Source organism: Leucopleurus acutus (assembly GCF_964270905.1).
Source record: "Leucopleurus acutus genome assembly, chromosome: 20".
NCBI lineage: Eukaryota > Metazoa > Chordata > Mammalia > Artiodactyla > Delphinidae > Leucopleurus > Leucopleurus acutus.
This window is the reverse complement of record NC_139162.1, coordinates 46,134,478-46,156,279: the sequence shown is the minus strand read 5'-3', so window position 1 is coordinate 46,156,279 and position 21,802 is coordinate 46,134,478. Positions and strand designations below refer to the sequence as shown.

Genomic DNA, 21,802 nt, shown 5'->3' with positions numbered 1-21,802 from the left:
GTGGGTCCCCAACAGCACCCCTACTTTCACACACTCATGGGAACAGGGATCGGGGCACTCCCACGCCCCACCTCACTCTGGCAAGAGGTGCTCTATCATCGCTCTCCTAAGAGGTGGAGAACAGATAGAAAAACAGAGGACACTGTAGGAATCCTTCTTAAAAATATTACATGTTTTATTATCCTGTCCCCAGAAGGGTGGTTTATCCAGAAACCGAGAAAAAAAATAATCGGAATAAACTCAAAAAAAAGGGGGGGGAGGTGGTGGAGTGAAACCATCCACTAACAGGCAGCTAGGCCAGCAGCCCACCCTCCGCCTCGGGCAGGGGGGGGTCCCCAGAGACCCACACCAACGGCAGACATCAGAGAACTCAGTACGGGGCTGGGGGAGGGGAGCAAATCAGCTATGTCTTCATTATGAGAGCAAGAGGCGGCGAAGATATGCTGCTAGGTGAATATATATTTATATAATAAATCCGTAAGTTAATAAAGTAAATAGTAGTTCTCTGAAAGTTTTTTTTCATAGTTTTTTTTTTTTTTGTGGATTTTTGTGTGTTTTTTTTTGTGTGTGTTGTGTGTGTGTGTTTTTTTTCTTTTTTTCTTTTTTTTTTTTCTGCGGGTGGAGGGGGTCCTTAGAAAATCTGAGAGATACGCAGGTCCAGACAAAGCAAGGTGGGGGCTGGCTGGGGGTGAGGGTGGGAGGCTGGTCTGCCCAACCCCACTCCTGGTGCAGAAGAGGGGGGACTGAGCTGAACCCCCTCATCTCCTGGCGATGCCAAGTGAGGGCAGGGGACAAGGGAGCAGGGAGCAGGCTGGTCCTCTTTCCTGCCGGGCAGCTGTGGCGCCCTCTACGGGGGCCCATCGCAGGCCCGGGCGGTTCCTGGACAAGGCACGTCGGGCTTTGGCCTGGATGTGGGAGGCCTTGAAGGGACCTCAGGGGAGAAGAAATGGACCAGGGGGGTGGTGAGGGGTGGGCGTTTCTAGGGCTTGGAGGGGGCCTGTTTTGCTGTGAGGATCCACTGTCCCCTCCACAGAGTTAAAAAAACAAAACAAAACAACACATCATATATATTTACCAGACCAGAAGCGCTGACCCCGGAAGCCTCCCTCACCCCCGTCCAGGGGGAGGGGGAGATCCTCCTGGCCCACTGACAAAGAGAGAGGAGAGAGCCTGCCCCAGCCCCTCCCTGCCCACCCCACTCCCGCCCAGAAAGGACTGACAGAGAGTGCTTTGCATAGATACAGAGTCAGAGGAGCGGGGCCAGGGGGTGCCCTTGCAGTGGCGGGGTGGGGTGGGGCAGAAAAGCTCCCCCAGCCCCTCCTGGAGGCTGTGAGGAGGGGTGTTTGGTCAGGGTTTCTCTGGTGGGGGCCTCACAGGTCGCTCTCGCCGTACAGGGCTGTGGAGAAGGACTTGTAGTCGAGGGCCCCGGGCACGGCATCAGGGCCCTGGTATGGGGCCATGCGGGCGATGCAGTACTCGGCCTGGTCAGGGGGCAGCTCTCTCCGCAGCTCCTCGGCTGTGATGAAGTTCTGGGGGTGGCAGGGCGGGAATCTGGGTTACGCCCAGCCCTGGCCGCGAGGGCCCCTCCCCGCCGGCCGCTGGGTGCCTCCCAGGTGTCTTGCTCACCTTGTCCCCGGCCAGGACCTTGAAGGAGGCGATGACCTGGTCGGCCGTGTCTGTGTCGGTGGTCTCCCTCGACATGAAGTCGATGAAGGCTTGGAAGGTCACGAGGCCGCTGTGGTTGGGGTCAACCACGCTCATGATGCGGTTGAACTCGGCATCGCCCTGCGAGGGGGGTGGGCGGGGGACAGGCGGCCTTTAGCGGGGCAGGGCGGCCGGGCCGGCCCGGTGGCTAGAACCGGGTCAGGAGAGCAGGGCCCGACCCCAGCGCACACGACGGGCGTCGTCAGCCCGCCTCCAAGGGTCTTGGCTCCCCGGCCGACTGCCCCACCTGCCCCAGACCTGGGACGTGCACCCTCTGCTCCTCCCGTCCCGCGTTTCTGGGAAGTGGGGAGTTGGGGAGTGGATCTAACAGGCCTACTGCTCCTCAGCCCTGGCTGGAAAGTTAGCTCCGGAGGGCGAGGAAGAAAGAAAGAAAGAAAGAGAGAGAGAAGGGGAGAGAGCTGGAGGCCTGACCTCCTCTCTCCGGAGACTTCCAGGAAAGGAGGCAGGAGGCTCAGGGAGTCATCGGAGGGACCCCAACCAGCAGATGCAGCAGAGGAGGAGGAGGGAGGCCAGGCCATGCTGCTCTGGTGGAGGAGTGTCCCCGAGGATGCGGACATTCTGGAGGCGGTGAGGAGGGACGGAGGAGGGGGAGGGACGGAGGAGGGGGAGGGACGGAGGAGGGGGAGGAGAAGAGGCACAGCAGCAAGGGCAGGCAGAGGCGGCATACCAGGCTGTATCCCGTGGAGATAAGCAGAGCCCTGAAGTCATCGGAGTCCATGCTGCCCGTCTGCTTCTGCTCGAGGACGCAGGGACAGCAGAGGAGACCGGGCCCAGAGTAGGCAAGAGGGGCCGCCCCGTGTGCACAGCGGGGAAACAGGACAGTGGCAGGGAGCGGGGGAGACAGAGGCGGCCCCGAGAGACCAGGTAAGGGGGAAGGCGTCCGGAGAGACACAGGGCAGGGAGGCGGCAAGAGAGCCCGTGAAATGGCACACATGATGGCAAGGGGTGGGATGGCCAGAGGGAGGGGAGACAGAGAGAAGGAGAGAGAGAAAGAGAAGAGTAGTTAATGCCACAGTCCGCTGGGGCCCAGGGGGCGCGTACCTGCCGGTCATTCTCCACGTCGTAGCCCAGGCTGATGAGGCAGGCCTTGAACTCCTCTGGCCCCAGCGCCCCGCCGTGGTCCTGCCGGCGTCCGAAGGCAGGTGTGCACAAGGGGCGGTGTGGAGACCAGGCCGGCACCAAGGCAGGGAGAGGGGCCCGGGTCACGTGCAGAGGGTGGGGGAAGGGGACACACGGGGGAGGGAAACACAGTTAGAGGTGACGTGGACAAGGTGATGGCCAGGGCGGGGCAGGTGGAGGGGCGTGGGTGGCCTGGAGGGCAGTCAGAGGCCGCCTCCCAGCTCCTCTGGGCCAGAGCAGGGGTGGGAGCTGAGAGGTGCAGGATTGAGGCTTGAGTCCCAGGACTCCTGGGAGGGAAGGGGGGAGCTCTCCTCACCTCCAGGATTTGGGGTGGGAGAAAGGGGATTGCACCCCCTCCTGCTGGGCCCCTGCCTAACGCCCAGAGCACATGCTACCCACAGAGAGCAGGCAGATGACACATCAGGCCCGGCAGGGCCCGGGGCAAACTGGTGCTCAGGGCCCCTCTAAAGGGGCTGCCAAACCCAATCTGACTTTTAAGGACACTGTGTGTATGTGCGGATCAGATTCCTGGGTCAGGCCTCCAATCCCTGGTGTGCTGGGACCTGTCTGTTCAGGGTTGCATCGGCAGGTGGGCGAGGATGCACAGCCCCGGGGGCAGGGCTTGGGACTCCCCTTTCTCTTCCTGAGGGACGCTGCCCACGCTGTGGGTCGAGGTGATGCACCTCTGCACCCCCCTCAGTGGCTGGGGCCCTGCCGGCCCCTGCGAGTGGCCTCTGATACTCAGCAACTGTGATGTGAACAAACGGACAGATGCAAAGACGCAGGGGGCAGGGTGGGAGGTGACGGTGGGGAGGGACGACAGCAAGGGGCAGAGGGAGCAGCTCACCTTGTCGAAGTGATTGAAGGACGCCCGGAACTCCTGCATCTGCTCTTGGCTGATGCCTTTGGCATCGCGGGTGAGGATCTGGTTCTCGACCTCGTTGATGGTGCGGGCGATGGTGGTGAGCAGCTGCTCCCAGCCCACGCGGATGTGCTGCGGGAGGAATGAGGGCGTGAGCGTGGGCTGGCCGGCAGGTGGGGATGCTGGGACCACCGCAGCTGTAACTGGCTGCTCCTTGTGTGTGTAGGGGTGTGGCCTGGAGTCAGACTCACCCCAACTCTCTCCCAAATGCCAACCCAGCCCCACACTCTGCCATGCGGCTCATGTACACAGGGCCACAGGCACGGTGCCCGCCTACTGCCTCTGCCAACCAGCGGGGTTCACGTCACACCGGTGTATGTCCCAGTGACGGATGCAGCAGACAACCGGGTCCTGATACCTGTGCCAGGATCCACAGGGAAGCTTTGCAGAGACATGCTGGGCAATGTGTAACTAGCTTTCTGGGGAAACAGCCCTTCCCCCCTTTTATTTGATGGCATCTTCCGATCTGCATGGTCTAAGTGCTGTCACCACGGACCATTTCAAGCTACCAATATGATGGCAACCAGCCTTGATGCTGTAACCTGGCGGCAGCGAGCCGGTGCACGGGATTCCCGCACATGCTGGCTGGATCTGCGTCCTCGAGTGAGGATGAAATGGCTGAGGTCACACTGGGGGGCAGGTGCTGCCTGCCCTCCCAGCTCTCCAGGGAGCTTGTCTTGAGATGTGTGTTGTCATGGTGATGGGAGAGTAGTGGTAGAGAAACTGTGATTTTTAAAGACGTGTAAACGTTGGATTTAGTCTTTTTGGTCAGAGAGAAAGGGGAGACAGAGCAAGCAGGAGACACTTTTCTACAGGGCAAAAGCCATTTGGAATAACACAGCCGGGCCCTGCCTGGGCTGCCACAGGAATCCCGCAAGCGCGTGCAAGGGCAAGCGGGTGGGGGCGGGGCAGGCTTGCCTCCATGGTGTAGTTGGTGTGCTTGTTGTCGAAGATGAGGGCCTCCTGGATGAGCTGGTGCTGCTGCTCCAGCAGGTCCAGGTTCGGCTTGTAGTCCACAATGCTGCGCTCGTACTGCTTCAGGTGGCTCAGCTGGTCCTCCAGAGTCCCATTCATCTCGATGGAGATGCGCCCGATCTCCTGCACAGAGGGTGGTGCTACTGGGGGGGGGGGGGGACTGGCGGACCCTCGGCCACGACCAGCCACCAGGAGGCGGTCTGTCGCGGGCCGCCCCAATGCCAGGGCGCCTCCAGCCCGGGGCCTCTGCCCAGGGGTCCCCTCCGGGAAGGCCTACTGCTTACTGTCCCCTCCGGCCCACCCTCCAGTGTAACAGCAGCCACGATGCGGTTTCTGCACCAACGCTCCACAGGGCTAACTTCGCTGCTCCCCGCTTGACTCCCTGTGAGGCCCAAGACTGGGACAGGCCTATTCCACAGAGGTGGAAACTGAGGCCCAAAGAGGGCAACTTATGACATTAAGAGGCAGAGCCAGGATCGGAACCCAGGCCTGGTGACTTCAGAACCCGTGCTCCTGAGCACGAGCACCCCACGCCTCGCTTCCCAGGGTGACCAAGCCGTGCAGGGGGCACTGAGCCCCGCGGCTGACCTGCCCGATCCTCTCTCGGGCTGTCGTGAGTTTCAGTGAGGCCACTTCGGTCAGTGGGGTGCCTAGTGCACAGTGAGCACTCGTAAGTGGCGGCCTGAGTCGCAGTCGGCATGGTTACAAGCTTCCCGTGGCTGGGTCACGGGGGCAGAGTGGGGGCGCGGGGAGGGTCTGAGCTCGGACCACCTTGGTCACAGCTACACCACAGTGCTTGTGATGCGGCTGGCATAGGGCGGTGCCCAAAAGTGTCTGTTGAGGGGATGAAGTAATGGTCTTCCTCATCCTTTTAGGGGTGAGAAAACTGAGCCACAGAGGTTAAATTGTGCCTGACTCCCGACCGGAAGTCGAGGGGAGAGTCGAGACTCGAACCCGTCTCTACCTGACCCCTCAGCACGGCTTCTCTGGATGGTGCTGCCATTTCCATGAATACGTTATTGATGCTCCTAATCCTATGAGGCCACGAGAGCTGGGTCCCAGATCCACCGGGCCCGTGGAGCACTGGGGCCCTCCCACCAGGGGCAAGCAGCCTCCCGTTCAGTGGGGGCTCTTCCTCAACTCCGCCCTGAGACTCTCCTGGGCCCAGCAGGGCTGGGGCGACTCGCCCTCACCTCCATCTTAGTCTGGATCCAGGGCCCCACGATGTTGGCCTGGCTGGCGAACTGGCGGCGCAGGTGCTCGTTGGACTGCTGCTTGCTCTGCTCCTCCAGGAGGGCGTGGTCCCGCTTGGGCACCAGCTGCTGCACCTGGGGAAGGGGACGCGGGCAGGAGCAGTCAGGGGGGCGGCCGCCTCGCCTGGCTGGTCCTGCCCCGGCCATGCCGGTGGGTGTGTGCCGCCCACCTTCTCCCACTTGGAGTTGATGATCTGGGGGGTGACGGTGGTGTAGGGGTTGCTGCCTGACAGCTTGATGTGGTTGCTCTCGGCGATCCTCTGGGCCTCCTTGTGGATGGCCAGGATGGCCTCCCGTTCCCTGTCGGCGTCCGGCAGTGTCGACTTGAACTGGTCGTGGGCTGAGATCAGGCCCTGGGGGCAGGAAGAGAAGGGATGAGGGCGCGGCCCGGACCCGTGGAGGCCCCACGAGCCACAAGAAGGGCGGGAGGGGAAGGGGCGGACCTCGATTTCCTCGATGGTGTGGACGATGAACATGTCCTGGAGGTCCTCCATGGCGCTCTCCATCCAGTTGTTGAAGGGGGCTGCCCGCTTGGCGTACTCCAGGTGCAGCTGGTCAATGGTCTCCAGCTGCTTCTCCGTTTTCTGGTGCGTGTTGGGAGGGACGGGGACAGAGGAGGGAGGTCAGTAGGCTAGTAGGAGGGGTGTATGGTGGAGAGGGGTCCGGGGGCACCAAGGGGTCAGGGGAAGACCCCTGCTCTGAGGGCAATGAGGCACAGACCTCAGTGGGGGGCATCGCTCCCTCCTCACCTCCAGGGCTTCCCTGCGACTGTGCGTCAGAGAGCCAAGGGCATCCCACTGGTCGCAGATCTTCTGGCAGCGGGTGTTGACGTTGTGGGAGTCGTAGTAATCCAGCTCGCTGTGGGCCGGGCAGAGGGTGATGAGATCCAGCAGGGGCAGTCAGGGTGTGCTGGACCCACCCGCCCCCAGGTGTCCCAGGCCCTGGTACCAGGGGATATCGACACTTAAGCACATCAGTCATCAATCACCCCTCTGGCCCGGGGCAGGAGGAATTGCGGGTAGAGGGTAACAGAGCTTGCTGTCACTGTAAGCTGACGCAGGGCTCCCAGAGCGTGGCCCTCGACCATCCCTGTAGGCTGGTGAAATCTCAGTTGCCCGACCAGGGGTCGAACCCAGACCCCCAGCAGTGGAAGCACAGAGTCCTGACTACTGGACCACCAGGGAAGTGCCCTGGATAATTTTCCATTTAAAGAAAGTCTAGCAGAACACACTGGTTAGAGAATAAGGCTCTGGAGCCAAGTTCCCTAGGTGTGAATTCCAGCTCTCCGATTTTGAACTTGTGTGACCCTGGGCGAATGAACTCCCTCTGGATCCCTCGGTTTTCTCCTCTCTGAAATGGGGGTGGGGTTATCATAGAGACCAGGTTACTTAGCTCGTGTGAACTGCCGAGAGCAGTCCTTTGCACCCAGTAGGTAAAAGTAGCAACAGTTCCTCATTAAAGGTTGTGTATTTACTTTAATGGGTGTTAAGGAAAAAATGTACAATTAGCCTACAATCTCACTGTACGCAACTAACGATATATTCAAGAAAAAAAAAGTGAGCTGATTAGGGAATGGGTATTATTATTGCAATGACTGAGGTTGGAAACACTAAGCTGATACCACAGTTCCCAGCCCCCTGCCCCTTATTCCCTCTCTTCAGCCCCAGCATTCCTGCCTCCTGGGGTCCACACTTGGATACTCTTAGCAGCAAGGCTCCTAGGGAGTCAGTGTACAGGTCTGGGGGAACAACTATGGGGAGGAACACGACACGGGAACCAGGACACAGGGATTGTGTCGCCTGCCTGGTGAGCCAGACGGGCAGGCAGGATACAGGGGCCGGGGGAGCAGGCAAGGGCTGGAGGAGGAGCAAGGCTGTGCTTCACACGGGGACCAGGTGGCCCAGGTTCCAGTCCTATCTCACTCCCTAGCTGTGTGACCTTGGGCAGGCCCCTTGGCCTCTCTGTGCCTCAGTTCCCACTCTGTGACACAGGATTGCTGGGGGATTAAATGAGCTGGTACATGAAGAGCACTAAGTGCCCTGAGTTTTCGTCATTACCATTGATCTACGCTCAGCCGGGCTGTCTATCCAGGCTCATCCTGGCCGGCCCTGGGCCCTCAGACTCATCTTCGGGGGAACAGACAGCACCCCAAACAGCCCTCCCTTTCTCCTCCAGGGCTACTGTCCAGAAAGCTGCCTCGGGACCGCCTGTTCCCCGGCTCAGGGTAATGGGTTTCACATGGCTGTTCCCAGTGCCTGAGAAGTGGGCTGGCCTAGGATCTCCTCCAAGTCTGTTTCTCACTGGCTTCCAGGAGCTCGCCTGTCAATGGGGGTGGGGGTGGGGGTGGGGGACCTGCCTATGTCCCACCCCACAACCCCTGAGGGTGGTGGACGTCTGCATCTGTGACCTCACTCTCCTTGGCCTGGGCATGCCAGGTAGAGGGGCTCGATCCTAGGGGAGCTGCAGGACTTCAAGGGGTGCCCCCAACAGTGCTCAATGGGGACACCGTGTCCCCGGTACTGTGAAGACCCAGTGGTACTTCTGCCTCTGGGTGAGCAAATGGGGAGCCCCCAGAGCAGCTGGGCAGTGTGGCAGGCGTGAGTCAGGAAGGAAGCCAGCCCCGCCCGGTGTGGGGCTCCACTGGGCATCAGCGCTAGGCCCCAGCCTTGCAGGAACAAGGAGAACTTTGGGGATGACTGTGACAGGGTAGGGGGTGTCTGTGGAAGGGCAGTTCCAGCCAAGGATCCTATTTTGGAGCAGACGGCTATTCTGGGAGCCCAGCCGCCCTCCAGGGCCTGTGGATTTTCCATGAAGTCATGGCCTGGGCCTCCCACTCCCTGGGCCCTGCTTGCTGATGGCCGCTGCGCTGGTGGAATAAGGCCCCTTTCACTGGCTCTGGAGGTTCAGTGTACTAATTGTGTGCACAAGTTTATCTGACTGGGGTGGGGAAGGGAGGGCAGAGAACCGACTGCCTGGAAGCTCTTACAATAAGTGTATTCTGAGCAGGAGAGGGAAGGGGCCGGGCAAAACAATGGGCTCTCTGTGCAGCCAGATTCCCTCAGGGAGCAGGGGGTGGGAGCAGTGTGGGCTAGGCCGCCCACCATATCAGGGGGCCAGGGGGTCTCCTTGGTGTGGCAGGCAGAGGAGGGGGAGCCCCAGGGACCCCAACAGCCTGAGGAATCAGGACAAGGGGTCAGAGACCCCCCCTTCTGCTGGAGAATCTAGATCCCACTGTTTCTCATCTGGGGTAAAGACAAGGTGGGCAAAAGGCATCATCCTGTAAGGCTCTTCCCTGGCATCTGAAAGGAGGGTGTGAGGGTGGAAAGGGCTGGGGGACCCCATTCCACCACTGCCCCACCACTGCTCTGGACTGGGTGCTGGAGGGGAAGCAGGTGACGGGGAACCACGAGCCCACACGTACTTGAGCTCCTGGGCGATAGCGGCGATCTGCTCCACGCGGTCCTGGTGCGCGGCCAGGTCGCTCTCGAAGGCCTCGTGCTTGCGGATGAGGGCTTTGATGTCCGACAGGGTGGCCGTCTCATAGTCCCGGTGCTTCAGCATCACCTCCTTCCCTGGGGGGGGGGGGGGGGGGGCGCGGAGGGCAGGGGGTGCTTCGTCAACAGCGCCAGAGGGAGGGAGACGGGGTGTGGACCCCACGCCCTGCCTTGCCGAGGATGGTGCCATGAAAGCTAGAAACCTCCAGAGCCTTTTCCCTCGCCCTTTGCAGCAATCTCTATGCCCAACCAGATCCTGGATGGAGCTGGGAGACACTGTGGGGCTGGTGGGCCTGAGACACATCCCAATTCAAGCTGTGGGCTCTAAACTTAGTATCCTTCACTGGTAGACGGTAGGAATTTGGACTGTGCTACCAGGGCTGGAAATGTGGACACCTACCTGCGGACCGCTGTGATCTGGAGAAGCAGCTGGCATTGCAGCTGTGCCTCAGCAGTGGGGGGAAGGGGAGGTCTGAGTCAGGGCTCTTCCAGGAGCCTGACCCCTGGCACTTGGGCGCCAGGCCCCCTCGGTGTGGGAGTCCTATCACACACCTATTGCTCCACACTATCCTAAGGGCTTTCCATGTGCAGCGAGGCAGGGCCCATTGTCAGGCCCTTTGAAGGAAGGGAGGAACACTGCTATCAGTCCTGGAGCCTGGCTAATGATACACCCCAGGACAGAAGCTCAAGTGAGCCCTGCAAGCACAGTAAGGTACTGCTAAGAACCAAGGGGGAAACGCTGGCCGGGAAAGGTGGCTGGGACCCCCAACCCCTAAAGCTACCTCCGGCTACCCCGGAGCGGCAGCTCAGAGACCCCCTCAGCTGGCACCAGGAAATCCAACCAACAGCTGCCTGCCTAGAGCAGGGGATGGCAGACAGCTTCTCCCCACCTGTTCTTCCTCTGTAAATGCGGCCAGTGCCAGCCCAAGGTTAAAACCTCAATGAGGGGATGTCGAGAAGGCCGGGCACCAGCCAGTTCCATCTGCATCTCAGCCACCCCGTGGACAGGGCCCGGCACTGGCGGACAGGAGGTGTCAGCCTGGGAGACCGAGTGCACTGGCCCTGCCACTCCAGCCCCGGGGCAGCAGGCTCAACCACAAAGGCAAGCTTGCAATTCCCTTCTCCAAATTGCTTTCTCCCAAGGGTGGGAACCAGAAATAGTAGGTTACCACTTTTCTGCCTCAGCAGAGTTTCAGCAAGGGAGCTGCCAGGGGTGTGCTGGGAAGAATCGGGAGGAGGGGGCCACGGCCACGGCTGCCTGGGACCCAGGCCAAGGGGCAGCCAGGCTGGGGGGGGATGGGGGCTCATTTTTGCTTTTCCCCCAGACAATCTAAGACCCTGTGAGAAGCACCCACATGGGTGCTCACTCCTGCAGGCTGTAGGGATGGTGAGGGGGCACAGAGTGATGGTAGCTCAACCCGCCCTCTGCCCCCCAACCCCCCACAGGTGAGGAGGCTGCTATACCCGGCTTCCAGGGGTGTGGTCTATCCTCCTGTTCTGCATAATTGGATGGTTCAGAGGACAGAGGCTTCAGGCCTTGGGAATGAGAGTGGAGAGGCCTGCCTGGGGACTCCGGGCTAATGCAAGGGGCAGGGCCAGATGCCAAAGTGCCTGTGGGGAGGTAGGGGTGGGGCAGGGGCGTGTGGAGTTGGGCCCTGGCTAAAGACTGGGCCACTTCTCCTAAACGCCTTCGGGTGAAGGCCGGCCAAAGCGGTTCCCAGGGAAGGAGCTCTGGTGGGCCGTCACACCCACACCCCTCGGCCTCAGGAGACCATCTTCTCAGGGCCTCCTGGAGCCCCAGGAGAGAGGCTGGAGGGCTGATAAGAGGCCCCCAGAAGGGAAATCCACAGGGAGGACACTCGGAGCCTAAGAAAGGATGATGGGGCTACAACACGTGGATAATGACAGGAGGCAGCTCAGTCCAAGCGTGGGACCGGGTGTTGTAAAATCCACTTACATGTCCAAGGGTCCTTTGACAAGAAAGATGTCAAAATCTGCAGTTCCCTGGGCAGGGACCTCACCTACCTGGAAACTGCTGAGCATAGCGAAGAGGCTCAAGAGGTGTTTGTTGAATGAATGAATGAATGAATGAATGAAGAACAAACGAATAAACTAAGTGCCAACACCCCCCCCTCAGGTTTGCGGGGGCAGAGCCCACAGGCGCCATTTCTGTGGGGCAGAGGGAGATGCCTGCGTCCCTGGCCCAGGCTACCTTGTCCTCGCCTCGCCTTCTGGCTTCCCCTCCTCTGCATTCCTTCCCTGGCAGAGGAGGGGTCAGGGTATTGCTCTGCATCTGGAAGCTGCCGCTGGAGAGCAGCTGGCCTGAGCTAATGTGAGGAGGGCATTAGCCGGGCTGCGGCTGGGGACACAGGTGACACAGGCCCAGGTCTGCGGACCCTGCAGAGCTGCGTGTCCGCATGCCGGCAAGGGTGGGGCAGGCTCCGTATGGGTGCCTCTGGGTGGGTCTCAGCGACTGACCAGGGTTGCGGCAGCCTGCCAAATAGCTGGGTGGGTGGGGCCAGAGGAGCCCCCAGGGGCTCAGTGAGGATCTCATGGGGACCTGGGAGGGTGGGAGGGATGAAAAACCGCACTGACCAATGCAAGGAAGTGTGAGACCAGCTAGGCAGAGTGGTGGCAGGAGGGCCAGGGCAGGGAGTGCAGGAGGCAGCCAGAAGTGGGAGGGTGGGAGCCCAGTGGAAGGCGCTAGCCGTTTCCCGAAAGCTTTTGGGCCCCTGGGATGCAGAACCGTGGTGTGGGTCCCGACCGAGGGCCAGGGACGTGATGGAATTCCACATCCCGAGCCAAGGGAACAGGCACTGACTGCAAAGCTGCGGAGAAGCCGGAATCACCGCTGCCCTCGTGGGAGGGCCCCCGGGGGAGGCACCGGGACAGGGCAGGGGTGAGAAGGAGCTCCCACGGCGGGCCATACCGAAGGGCGCGTGGCTGGTGGTCAGTGAGCAGCAGGTGCAAGTCGGGCAGCAGGGTTGGGAGGCGGCTCCCTGGCCCGTTCTAAGGACCATGCTCGGGACCACAGACCATCCAGCACTGGCTCTTCAGTGTGAAGTCCACAGTCTCAAAGGGTGTTGGGCACGGAAGGCAGGGTGTGAACCCAGGCTGCCAGGGAGGGGAGAGCATACCCCCACACCCACCCTGGCCTGGAGGGCCGCCATACTCAGGGGAGACGTGGCAGAGTGACCGGGACAGGGGCCACGTCCCTGTGCAGCTGGCACAGGGTCCAGTGACCCAGGAAGGAGTCCACCTGTAAGTAATCTCTGAGGCCAGGGCAGGTTGGGCGGACCTGGCCCCAAACTGTTCCTTGCTGCCTGGGGCTGGATGGACCCACAGCGGCATTTGTGACATGCATGTTCCCAGGCAGCAGGAAAGGGAGTCTGACAAACAGATGCTATGCAGGCAGGAGGGGGTGTGTGTGTGTGTGTGTGTGTGTGTGTGTGTGTGTGTGTGTGTGTGTGTGTGTGTGTGTGTGTGTGTGTGTGTGTGTGTGTGTGTGTGTGTGTGTGTGTGTGTGTGTGTGTGTGTGTGTGTGTGTGTGTGTGTGTGTGTGTGTGTGTGTGTGCGCACGCGTACACGTGTGTGTCTCTGAGAGACAAGAAGGGAGGGAGGGAGCTGGGAGGGTCATACCGTCGGTCCAGGCCTCGTGGATGGAGGCCTTCTGCCGGAACTTCTCTGCCAGGTGGTCGAGCCGCTCCAACCTGCGGATCTCGTTCAGCAGCCACTCCTCGTAGCCCTTCTCGGCCTGCTCCAGGTGCTGCCAGCCGTTGTTGATGTCCTGTGGGGGCGGGAGAGGGCAGGGCTACCACAGGGAGCTGGGGCACGCAGCAGGGCAATGCCTCCCTGAAGGTTACCACCCTGATGATGACGGGAAGGCAGCAGAAATGGGCCGGGGTCACATCTCTCCCCGGCTTTGCTGTATCTGCGTGTCTGGACAGGGCCCAGCACACGGCAGGTGCAGTCAATACTTTTGGAGTAAATGAATGAGTGAAAATGAACGAATGCCATACGGGGCACTGGGAGTCAGAAGGTGACTGTCCAGTGAATATTGTCCCTCCCCTGAGAAGGGGCCTCAAGCACTGGAGGTCCTGGAGTCACAGCCAAATGAGGGTCCAAATTCCAACAATTCCACACAAACTATGGTGTGGTTTGGGGATGGGTGTAAAAGTCTGGGGAGTGATGGGGGGAGAAGGAACACAGTAAAGTGTCAAGTGCATGCCCCACCGCACTCTGCACTCCGAAAGCTGTGCATTTTAGTTAAGAAAGACCATGCTGGGGAAATAAGCCTGTGGGTGGTGAGCAGCTGCCCCTCAGCTGTTCCCTCACAGGGAACCTGCAGCCCCACACACCTCTGGGCCCCGGCCCACCCTCAGCCCCCGGCACTCACCGAGACCATCCTGCCCTCGGAGGGCATGAAGGCGGGCCGGTTGCTGAGGCGCAGCTTGGTCTGCAGCGTGTTGAAGTTGATCTCCAGCTGGCACTTCTCCTGCACCTTGGGCGGCTTATGGACGCGCCGGTAGTCGCGGAAGTCCTCCAGCTTCTGCTGCATCTCCTGGATGGTCTTCTGGGGCACGCGGTCCTCCAGCCAGGGGATGGTGCGCCGGATCCACTCCAGGAGCTGTGGGCCCACAAGAAGCTGCGGTGGCCTCTGCAGGGGACCCTCTGAGCACAGATAGGGCCGCCCCCCGGCTCATGGGCACAGGGGACCTGGATCTCCGAGGGCCCCATCTTGGGGAATCACCCCTGCTCCCCAGCTCGACTTTTCCATGATTCCCGATGGGAATCCCATGACCAGGAATTCTGGGAACACGTGCCCCCTCTGAACCACGGGGCTGTTCTCTGGCTACTTCCTGCTCCTGCCTTTGCTTTTGGCCTTCCTTCCCTCATCTAAGCGGGGCAGCCTCAATTCAGACACCCCTCCTGGATGGCCGCCCCCATTGCACCCCCATGAGAGCCCGCTGTCGCCATCTGCACCGAGCTTCACACTGAGAGCCTCACTGTGTCCTGGTCACTGACTGTGCCGCCTCAAGGGCAGGGCTGACTGCACGCCTAGCTCACTCCCGGGTGGTCAGTGCCATGCGCGGGGCCTGGGACACAGAAAATTATAAAGTACAACTGAAAAAGAAAGTGACCCGTATGAGCCACTCATGTCTTTGATGGAGTGAGACCAGGGTACAAACAAGCAAACAAACTGGACATTCTAGAACAATCCTAGGAGAGGAAAATCGAGTACTGTCCAGCATAGATAGGCTCGGGGAAGTGGTTCCCAAATGCCAACCTCTGGCAGGATGAGAAAACCAAGGACAAAGGTCTCCGTGTGTGTTGACATCTTGGTGCGTGATGCTAACTGCCCTCTCTTGGGAAGGGCTGGGATCCTAAGATACAACATTTTAACCTTTCTTAGGTGTTAGACATGATGGTGGTAACAAACGGTAGCTTTTTCTTTTAAAAATATCCTTAACTTGGCAAAATAAGAAGGTCACCACTCTAGGTTGGCTGGCAAATACTTTCCCAAATTTTCCTGGTCTGTGAAATCTCAAAGTCTGGGAACCACTGGTCTAGAAGAGCAGTCAAACTACTCCTCTTGGGGAGCGTAGATGTTTTTATTTTTTTTTAATGTGGAAATTTTAAAAATAAAGGGGAGAATCTAGGAGAGATGTACTGAACACCCACATTCCCAACTGATGGTCCGGGTTCAGGTTCCGGAGCAGGGCTGCCTGGGTTTGAACCTCCGTCCCACCAAGCCGCATGGTGGTGGGTTTGTGCCTGACCCTCTCTGGGCCTGTTTCCTCACTTGGAAAAGAGGGTAATAGGAGTTCCCTCCTAACAGGGCTGTTGCGGAGATGGTAGATCCTGTTCGTGAAGTGCTTGCACGGGGGCCTGACATGACAAACTGCTGTCCTGTCACCATATCAGCTCTTGGGTCTCTCTCCATCCTACGGAATCAGTCTCTCCACGGGTGGGGCATGGGAACAAAAATTTTTAAAAAGCTCCCCAGCTGATTCTAATGCAGCTGGGTGTTCAGAAAACTCTGTCCTTGAGTTATCTTCTGTAGAAACCCAAGCTCGAGACCCCAGAAGCCAGCCAGCATAGTGACACAGCCGTCTGACCCCTTAGTCTTGTAAAATCAACCCGAAAGGTCACATACTGGCTTGGTCAAACTCCACAGCCTATATAACCTTACGACCTTTTCTAGAAAGTCTCGCTGCCATCCCTGCTCTCCCCTCTGCAGATGTCCCATGACCTTTGGCAGAGAGTAACAAGAGGTGACCTAATCTTTCAGCGCTGGCGGGGGCCACCAGGGCAGGGGGGAGTGACACACTCACGTCGCTGGCCAGCCTCTCATAATCTTCCATCAGGTGTTCATTCTCCTGGTTGACAGCCAGCACCTTGCAAATCCGGTTGGCGGCAGTCTCAGCCTGGGGCAGGGGAGGGGAAGCACACAGTCAGGGCTGCCTGGGGGCTGCTGACCCTCCCTCCTGACAGGCACGTCCCCCCGAAAGCTGGCTCATCCATGGCCCACACAGAAGTCCCCAAGGAGGGAAGGAGAGGAAGCACAGCTTCAGCAAGATGGGGCCGAGTGGCTGTGTCCCGACAGGCCTTTCCGGGGCCCCCAAAGCTTACTGCTGAGGCCCCCGCCAGGGGAGCTGGGCCTGTGGGCTCTCTCGACTTGGACCGTGGAGGTGCTGAAGGGGACTAGGGAGCCGTACGCTCACCCACTGTGGGGGAAACGGACTCACAGGCCCTCCAAGAGGAGGGTTGGGTGAGGCTGGGTAGGGTCCTCCGCTAGGCTAAGGACCCTCCCCTTGGCTGGGAAGGGAGACCGCGGGGAAGGCCGAGTGCCAGAGTGCTGTGGCGGCGGGCAGAGGGGGGGTGCTGGCGCCCCCCAGAGAAGTCTGGTGGTCAGTGCGCAGGCAGAGCATGCCCGGCCCCTTCCTAATCCTCCCCTCGAGGAGGCTGCTGAAGGCTCAGAGGGCGGAAGTCACGATGCACAGGGCGGAGGGGAGCCAGGGCTTCGGAGAGTAGGGAGCGGTGCAGACAGTGACTAGTCTCTGCCCAGAACTACAGGACAATGTCCTGCTTTGTCCTGCTGGGGGGAAAATGCAAGGACAGGAGAAGGAGGGTGAGGGATGCCACACAGAGACCAGGTACCTTTCAGGAAGCACAGAAAGGGTCCAAGAAGAAGAGTTGAAACGGCAACAGAACAGGAACAGAAATAGTGAGGAGGGTCTACAGAGTGGCGGGGAAGGAAAACAGAGAGGCTTGGGGGTGGCTCCAGACCTGGCTAGCTGCAGGCACTGACGCCCAGCCTCCCACTTCCACACGCTGCTTCTGGGACAGGTGGGGAGGTGAGTGGGGGACCAGCTGAGAGTGGTGTGCACACACACACACACACACACACACACACACAAACCCTGCTTCATGCTGCAGGACACAGGCCAACGGCCACAGGCAGTGCTCCTCAGAGGTGAGGCTCACGAGGGCCTCGGCCAATGAACACCCAGCCCCTAGTGAGTGCAGAAAGCAGAGCCAAGATCGCAGCTTGTGGGGGAGTCGCGGAGGTGAGTCCCTGACCCCAAATCTGGAGAGACAACCGGCACCCCAAGCTCAGCTCCACCGCGCTGTGCAGGCCCGCGAAGGTGCGGGCTGCTGGTCACAAGTGTTTTGGTTCACCACTGAGTTCCTGGCACCCAGCTCAGGGCTTGGCGTGTTTGAGGTACTCAAGAGTTGATGAATGAATGAGTGAGCAAAGGAACAAGGAGTAAATGCTTTAGTGACTAGAAATAAACGATCAGGAGAGAACGGGCAAACTTGGTGCTAGGGCTAGGGTTGCCCTTGCATTCATGAAACAAAACCAAACCCAGAGAGCACTCTTTTAAGAGACTGGATTGAACCTCTGGGGAAAAGACAGCCACAATAATAAAAGCATTACAAGGATGTCCTGGGAAGTAAACACGGGCTGGGGGAAGCTGGGCTCATAGCTGGAGAGGCCTGGATCCTGCACGTCCCTTGGTGACGGGCAGCTCCCAATAGGCCGGCCTTTATTTCCTCCCTCACGAGAGGGGCCCAGCTGCCTCAAAGACTCCCAAATGCTCTGACCTGGGCTTTCCTGCCAGTATCCCCTCCCACAGATGCCTCAAGGCCTCCGGTCCCCCACACCAGAGCTCAGCTCTAAGCATGAGGGGGCAGTTTGGGCAGAGAGAAGACACTCCCTTGAGGGCAGTGTGGTAGGCAGCGAGGCTGGCTTGGGGCCCGTGGAGGGGTGAGGCCAACACAAACGTGCTGTTAGTTGGGGTTTGTGGCGAGGAATCTATCACCGCCCACCCCACCCCCCGCCTTCCTGCTAGGGTGAGGGGTCCCCTCCACTCTCCCTGCCTGTGCCCCCCCACAGAACACTCCGAACACGAGCTCCGACCACCTGCCGGGGAGGTGGCACGGGAAGTGGCACGGCGGGCAGAGGCGGGCCACTCTGACTGCCAGGCCGCGGGTGGGGCACTTAAGGGGCCAGGCACCGTCCTGAGCTCTTCACCCGCATGAGCTCACTTCATCCTCAGGACAGCCCTGAGATGGGCACTAGCCTGCTCCACGTTTTCCACGTGGGAGAACGGAGGTGAAGGGACTTATCCGAGGTCACACTGCTGAGAGGCGGCCCAAGCAGATGGCCCGTAGGAAGGCCCCCACTGGCCTTGAGGCTCTGAAGGAGGCAGCAAGGTCCCCGCCCCGTGACTTCAGTGTCCTCCTCTTGTAAATGGGGATAACGGCACCCACCCCTCCCGGGGGTGTGCAGGGGACTCTTAGAGCCTGTGCACATGGAGTCCTCGGAGCAGTCCCTTGCATGCAGTAAGTGCTCAATAAATGAGAGCTCATTTCTTCTTGTTCTCCTCCCTGCCCAACTGCCAACGGTGACACAAAATCAAGCTGCTGGGAATACACCGCTGGCCAAGACCAGACACCCAGGAGGCAAGTGGAGGGGACAGAGCCGGCCAGGCCTCCACGTGGGGGCAGCTGGGCACCGTCCTGTGGAAGCAGAGGGCTCCTGACAGGCGCAGCGGGGGACACGTGAGGTCAGCCAGGCTCGGGGAGGGCCGCTCCTGGGAGCAGACACTTCTGACGGCCCTACCTGTGTCCGCGGGGCTGCTGGGGACAGCAGCCTGACGACCTGGGTCAGCAGGAGCAGGCCCAGAGCCTTTCCTGGGGCCTTTGGGAGGGGACAGAGCTGCAGGGAGGGGCAGCAAAGCCAATGCTCCGGGCAGAGGCCCAGCCAGTGCAGCAGGCAGGTGGCCGGCACGGATCACGGAAAGGGCGGGGCGGCCGAGCAGAGCGGCACAGGCCCAAGCTGCGCCCTGCCATCCAAGGTGACACTGGGATTCAACTGCCTTGTCTGAGAAACCAGGGTGCCGCCACCCATCTCACAGAGTGGGCGGTATTCACAGAGAGACTACCTGTGGTGTCTCGACACTGGGCCAGCACCGGCCCGGGGGTGGCAATGGAGGCCCACAGTCACAGGAACCTGCCAGACTGGGTCGGTCCTCAGGCCGCAGCCCGGGCAGGGGGACGTGGGGGTGGAGGGGTGGCAAGGGCGAGTCTCCAGCCACAGCAGTGAGGGTGCTCCCGCCCCAGCTCACCTTTTGAGCCCCCGAGAAAGCGTGGTAGAAGCAGGACACGTAAGTCATGATGGCTTTCTCATCTGGCCTCAGAGTGCCTACAATATCTGCGCAGAGAGAGAGACAGAGAGGCAGGAGAGAGTGAAAGACGCAGGAAGGCCGGCCGAGGCCCGAGGTTCATGCGGGAGGAACAGCGCTTGCTCTGGGCTGGAAGCCAGACCCTGGCTCCGGCCTGGGTGGGCATGTCTTGCCGAGGTTTTGTAGAGGGGAAGGGGAGGGTCTGAATAAGATGGATTCCTTTTCGAACCAGGCCTGAGCTTGTGAAACACTAGCAAGGAAGCCTTGTTTAGGGCTGGAAGGATCAGGTGTTATTTGATCTTCCTGGAAACATAAGTAAGATCATGTCCGGTGTGACCACCTACCACCTTAGCATAAACCCCCAGTGGTCTCCTGATGTCCCCAGAATAAAACCCAAACTCCGGATCCCAGACTACGATGGTCCTACACGGCCTGGGCCCGTCACGTTTTCCGACCTCATTTTCCTCCCCTCTCCTACTCTTCTCCAGCCATTCCTTGAAAAAGCCGTGCTTACTTGCACCTCAGGGCCTTTGCACTTGCTCCCCCCTCTACCTGGAACACTTTTCCTACAGATCTTCACCAGGCAGCTCCTGCTCATCTTGCCTCCCCTGACAGCCCCAGCGAAGCAGCCCCCACGCTTCCCCATCCCACCATCCTGTCCCATGCTCTCGACTGCACTTATCACATGAAATTACTCTATCTGCGGACATGCCTGTTGTCTGCCTTGCCCACTAGAATGTAAGCTCCATGAGAGCAGGGACCGTGCCTGACGCAGTCACTGACGGTATCCTAAGTGCCTGGAACAGAGCCTGGCACAGGTCAGGCCCTCGATAGACAGTGTGGGCAAGGACTAAATGGGCCGAGGTGCCAAGGAGTCAGGGGGTGGCTTCCAGTCGGAGAGAGACCGCTGCCGTCTGCAAGAGAAATGAGGTGAGCACGGGAGGCGAGAGGCAGCAGCGGCATTGGGCAGTGGCAGCGAGGTGGGCCTGCCTGGCCCTGCCCGGTACCTTCTGCGCTCCTGAAAAGGCATGGTAGAAGCTGGACACATAGGTCATTATGGCCTTCTCGTCGGGCCGGGCCGTGTTCACGATGTCTGCAAGTGAACAACAAGGGTTAAACCGCCCAAGCAGGGGCGGGTGGGGCGGGGGCGGTCACCCACTGGATCCACAGGCTCCCAAGGCCACAGCCATCCTGGGAGAAGGACCCTCAGAGCTGATTCCACGGCCCTTGGCGACTCCAGTGGGCTTGGCTTGGCCACACCCTCGGCCCCTCTATCCCCCATGGTCACTGGAAAGGCCAAGCCTGTGGGAAATGGATTAAAACGAGGCCACTTCCTCTCTCTGAGAGTGGCCTCAAGGGGCTGCTAGACGGTCAACCCCAAAGGCCACCAGAGGCCAGGGGCATGGGTCCTGGCTGGGGGTGGTACATGGCTGGGAAAAGGAGCAAAGCCGGAAAAGGAAAAAACACTCCACTTTGGTGGGCTCCAGACTCCGAGGCTGTGGCAGGCAGGGAAGGCAGAGGTCTTGGTTATTTGCAGGAGTCAACCCTCCTGGCGACCTCCCTCGCCCCTCCGGAGGGAGGGGTGGGATCAGTCAGGAAGGCAGGGCACCTGGGCCCAGCCCAAGAGGCAGCCCCTGAGAGCTGACCCTCAAGGACCTCTTCCCCACCACCTGCACCCCTGGCTGCTCAGGCTGCCCCTGCTCTGGCTCCCTGGGTGACACCACTGTCCCCAGTTCACGCTGGTTCATTCAGGCGTTCTGGCTGGCTCCGCCAGCTCCCTGAGGCTACTGCAAGACATGCCCACAAAACAGGGTGCTGACTGAACAAAAGGGATGTACTTACCCTCTGCATCCAACATCTTGGGGATGTCTAGGTATTTCTCAGCCACTTCAAAGGCATTGTTCAGGTTGGTGACGGGGTCGTCCTGGGGGAGGGAGGTGAGGGAAGGAGGAGAAACTTGGTCAGGGGCAGGATGCACAAGCAGAAGGAACAAGGGCTGGCCCGGAAGGGAGAGATCTTGGGAAGGGCTAGGACTGGAAAGGGTCCTTCAGGCAGTTCTCAGCCACCTGTGCTGCTGCAGGGATCAGTGAGGGGAGGGGGGACACCCGGGTAAAGTCAATTCCTACCCAAAGGAATGCCTCTGGAAATCTTTGTGGGGCAAACTGTGGACCCTTTCTCCAGAGACAATGTAGGCGTGCTCTTTTCTTAGAATTTCCATCCATCCCCAGACCCCAGATTAAGACCCCTGCCCTGAAACCCACACTGGTCCAGACCTGAGAGAGCCCTGGGCGTGGGGGGTGGGGTAGAGAGGGAATGGAGTGCATCCACGTTCTAACCTCCCTACTCTAACTGCCCCGCTGCTTACAGGATGAAAGGCACTTCACCCTGACCCTCCCTCAGGTGCCTTCACCTAGGCTTTCCAGCTAGAGCCCAATACGATTACTCACTGCGGACTGAACGGGCTAAGTGCAGGCCTGTGCCTCCCCAACCTGGGATGCCCGCTCTCTGGCCCTCAACTGCCTCCTCCCCAGAGGCCCTGCCCCCACCGGGCCAGCTCAGGTGTGCCTTCCTTCCTCTGGAGCATTTGTCCGGCCCCATCCCCTCTCCACTCCCACGCAGCCT

At 60.0% G+C, this 21,802-nt stretch overlaps 1 protein-coding gene across 2 annotated transcripts in view; it reads right to left on the bottom strand.

The window, feature by feature from the left end:
* Window positions 1-171: 171 nt before the first annotated feature.
* The window catches only part of ACTN4 (actinin alpha 4), a 72,760-nt gene continuing 51,129 nt past the window's right edge, over window positions 172-21,802 (bottom strand). The window contains exons 7-21 of one of the 2 annotated variants that reach the window (XM_082862930.1): window positions 21,023-21,104; window positions 20,188-20,273; window positions 15,824-15,916; window positions 13,885-14,115; window positions 13,128-13,275; window positions 9,416-9,566; window positions 6,744-6,852; window positions 6,438-6,578; window positions 6,165-6,347; window positions 5,935-6,069; window positions 4,685-4,864; window positions 3,692-3,838; window positions 2,767-2,847; window positions 1,627-1,785; window positions 172-1,529 (exon numbers count right to left, since the gene is read on the bottom strand). In XM_082862930.1, the coding sequence (XP_082719056.1) occupies window positions 1,371-1,529; window positions 1,627-1,785; window positions 2,767-2,847; window positions 3,692-3,838; window positions 4,685-4,864; window positions 5,935-6,069; window positions 6,165-6,347; window positions 6,438-6,578; window positions 6,744-6,852; window positions 9,416-9,566; window positions 13,128-13,275; window positions 13,885-14,115; window positions 15,824-15,916; window positions 20,188-20,273; window positions 21,023-21,104 (2,085 nt within the window). In that variant the 3' untranslated portion in view covers window positions 172-1,370. Of the gene's footprint in view, window positions 1,530-1,626; window positions 1,786-2,766; window positions 2,848-3,691; window positions 3,839-4,684; window positions 4,865-5,934; window positions 6,070-6,164; window positions 6,348-6,437; window positions 6,579-6,743; window positions 6,853-9,415; window positions 9,567-13,127; window positions 13,276-13,884; window positions 14,116-15,823; window positions 15,917-19,123; window positions 19,210-20,187; window positions 20,274-21,022; window positions 21,105-21,802 lie in introns of both variants that reach the window. The other variant, XM_082862931.1, reaches the window with a different exon arrangement.